This window comes from Metopolophium dirhodum, chromosome 5, assembly GCF_019925205.1.
Source record: "Metopolophium dirhodum isolate CAU chromosome 5, ASM1992520v1, whole genome shotgun sequence".
Classification (NCBI taxonomy): Eukaryota; Metazoa; Arthropoda; class Insecta; order Hemiptera; family Aphididae; genus Metopolophium; species Metopolophium dirhodum.
Genome location: NC_083564.1, coordinates 10235543 through 10238826, shown reverse-complemented (window position 1 = coordinate 10238826; position 3284 = coordinate 10235543). Strand labels below are relative to the sequence as shown.

Sequence of the window (3284 nt, the reverse complement as noted above, 5' to 3'; positions counted from 1 at the left end):
TAACACATTTTATTACGTATTTCCAAATGATATTTTGCACACATAATATTTTTAAAATATGATGATCAACTATTGCTTCTTTATCTTAAATCGTGATTCGTGGTCATACCACGATTTATCCCATTGATCCAGCAGTGACGCCAACGTGAAAAAACATCTAGAATTCTAGTCTTCATGGAATCAAGCACTACTGTCCCCATCAAACTCTAAACTATTATCATGAATTATCAAATCTACTTATCTACCGCGTGTACGGTGTACATCACTGTCTGTACGATGCACGTAAAATTTCTTTTGAATTTCGAGTCAAATTAGTCAAAACCTTTCTGTTTATTCTGTCCAACTACCCTGTACCCCGTGAAAATAGCCACTGCGTTAAAATGAAACAATTAACGGATGACCGGATGAAAGTATTTTTCGAAAAATTGTCAAAATAGTAAGTTCATTTATTTACATACATGCATAGCTTAAGACTGAAGTTAATTTTATTGTATTATTACCTTGGGTGAAATCTTTTTGTACATTATATAAATATAAAACATTGGTATAAATACACATTTTTATAGCCAACTAACTTGTCGAAACAAATAGTTTTGAACGTTTGTCAGAAAAATGTATATGGCATTTGTTCATTAGATAGATTTGCAAAAGGTACTTCATTTAAAATTTTCTATCACTGTATTTTCTTTTCAAGAACAATATTAAAAGGCTAGTTATGTTGATCATTATATTTTCATTCAAATTAGTTTTTGGAATTAATTTATTGACTGTATTTCTATAAGTATAATGTGAGTTTAGACTTAAATTAAGCTTACTTCCCACCTAACCATTCAATAAATTTACATTTTTCAAATTTAATACAAAACATAAGTGTTAATGTTCTTGCTAATAAAAATGTTGCTATTGTTTGTTTTGTATATAAAACCAACTGTTTGTTAATAACTAGATTATTGTACTCGTTTATTTAAATAAATTCTCCTATATTATTTTAATGAAATTGAAAAAAATACTTACATAAAAAACTCACCAACCAAAATAAAATTACAAATCATACCTAACATAATAATAACATTATTTTAACTTAATTCAACAAATTTTTTTATTAAATGCAAATTTAATAAAATAAACTCGATGATGAAGGACACTGTATACCTGTTATACAGTGGTTTTTATTTAGTAACTATGTAAGTAGGCACCCAACAATATATGTAAACTTTTAATAATTAAGTAAAATATTGCTCAAAATGTCAACAGTTGGATAATTAAAATTCAATTTATTGATGGGTTAGGATACAGTATTGTACTTCTGAAGTTTTATTTTTATGGGTTTTTATTCCTGTGGTATTTTTTTCCACTGTCATGTAAGTAAAATAATATTAACTAATACTTTGTTAAAACAAATGAGTAAGAATTAATTTTTAATTTGTATGTATTATTTTTATGTTATTATTATTATTATCTTTATTTTAGCATTGGATCAAATATAAAGTTATTAATTGATCGTTCAGATGGAAAATACTGTTTTCGCGAAAAGAAAGATCGAGTTTATTATGTATCTGAAAAAGTATTAAATATGGGATCCATGATGAATCCTGATAACATAATTAGTATAGGCACATGTTTTGGAAAATTCACCAAGTCTGGAAAATTTAGAATACATATAACATCTTTAGATTATCTAGCTCCATATGCTCAGGTAAAATATAAATCAGTATTTTTAATTTTTTTTCATTTGCTATATGGACTGCTTTTACTATACTTAATTGTTCTTTTAGCATAAAATGTGGATAAAACCTGCCGCTGAACAACAATTTCTGTATGGTCATAATGTTTTAAAATCTGGTCTTGGGCGAATTACAGAAAGTACTACTCAATACCAAGGAGTTTTGGTATTCTCAATGAGTGATGTTCCTTTGGTAAATATAGTTATATAATCTATAAAATATTATTTTAAGTTATATATTTATTGATTTGTATACTGTAGCCTGTAAGTATACATATTTATTATTTAGGTTATCCGTTAAACAACTTTCATTGTGACTTTGGACAAAATTTCTTGTTTTTATTTTTCTTTTTCTTTGATATGGAAAAAATGAGCTACGACTAATTTATTAATTCACCTTCTATCCTATAGAAAAACTTTTAACTAAATTTGTCAGTTTAACTTAGTTTAATGAAAATTTCACTATAAAACTGAATTGTTATTGGTGAAGGATATAATGTTAACTTAGTGTTTGTGCAAAATAATGCTATTTTTATTACTAATATCGACAATTATTCTGTGACACATTTTCATGTCTGATTAACAAGTATCAATATATGTAATTGACAATAAGCAATAGGAAAAGAAGAAATATTATTTTGTATTTTATTTATATATGTTCATTTTTAAATAAATGTGAATTAATTTTTATTTAATACTTTGAAGGGCCGTAATTGGGTATCCCAGCCTTAGATAATATCCTTAACTTAAAATATGACAATAGGTCAATTCACTCAAGTATTAATAATAATGGAGTGAAACAGATTCTTCTGAATATTACATTTTCCATGTTATGTGTTAGTAAGATGTAAACAACACATGTAGTTTTAAAGTCCTCTTAAACTTAACATGCATGAAATAAATACCATATAAGAAGTTTGAATTGAACACACAGCCCTTACCACATATATTTGAAAAAAACTCTTAATAATATAAATTTGTCAATATTACCATGTAGATATTATGTGAATAACAGGATAATAATATTAAAAATAGAATATCCTCCACCAACCTCTACAAAATTCTTAGTCCCGACCCCTAGATCTTATTCAATTAAGTTATTTAAATACCTAATTCTATCTAATTTGTATCATATAATTTAAAAACCATTGTTATTCCAATAGCCACTGTAGCTAAGGAAGGATGTTTATTTTGGAAAAAGAAATTAAATTTAACAATTGTTTAAATTCCTTAAAAATATGAATTTGAAGTTCAAATTTCACATTAAAAGTAGTGATGTTCATGAAACATTGTGTCTGCAATAATCATTTTTTTTTTTTTTTTTAAGTACATAAAATTAATATACTAAATCAATTTAAATATTTTATTTTATTTTATTTCAGGGTTTTGGTGTTGCAGCAAAAAATACTACTGAATGTAAGCACACAGATCCACTATCTGTAGTTTGTTTCAATCAAGCCGATATTGGTGAATTTATTCGATGTGAAGATGATTTAATATAATACAATACTTGCATTATTATTTAAAATATTTTTAATAAACAACTCATTGACGTTTTAAA

At 25.6% G+C, this 3284-nt stretch overlaps 1 protein-coding gene across 1 annotated transcript; it reads left to right on the top strand.

Annotated features, from left to right (window-relative positions):
- Positions 1-239: 239 nt before the first annotated feature.
- On the top strand, positions 240-3284 carry LOC132944861 (60S ribosome subunit biogenesis protein NIP7 homolog). The gene is made up of 4 exons (XM_061014384.1): positions 240-436; positions 1471-1696; positions 1776-1916; positions 3106-3284. The coding sequence occupies exons 1-4, from the start codon at positions 381-383 to the stop codon at positions 3223-3225; spliced, it is 543 nt and encodes a 180-aa protein (XP_060870367.1). The 5' UTR covers positions 240-380; the 3' UTR covers positions 3226-3284.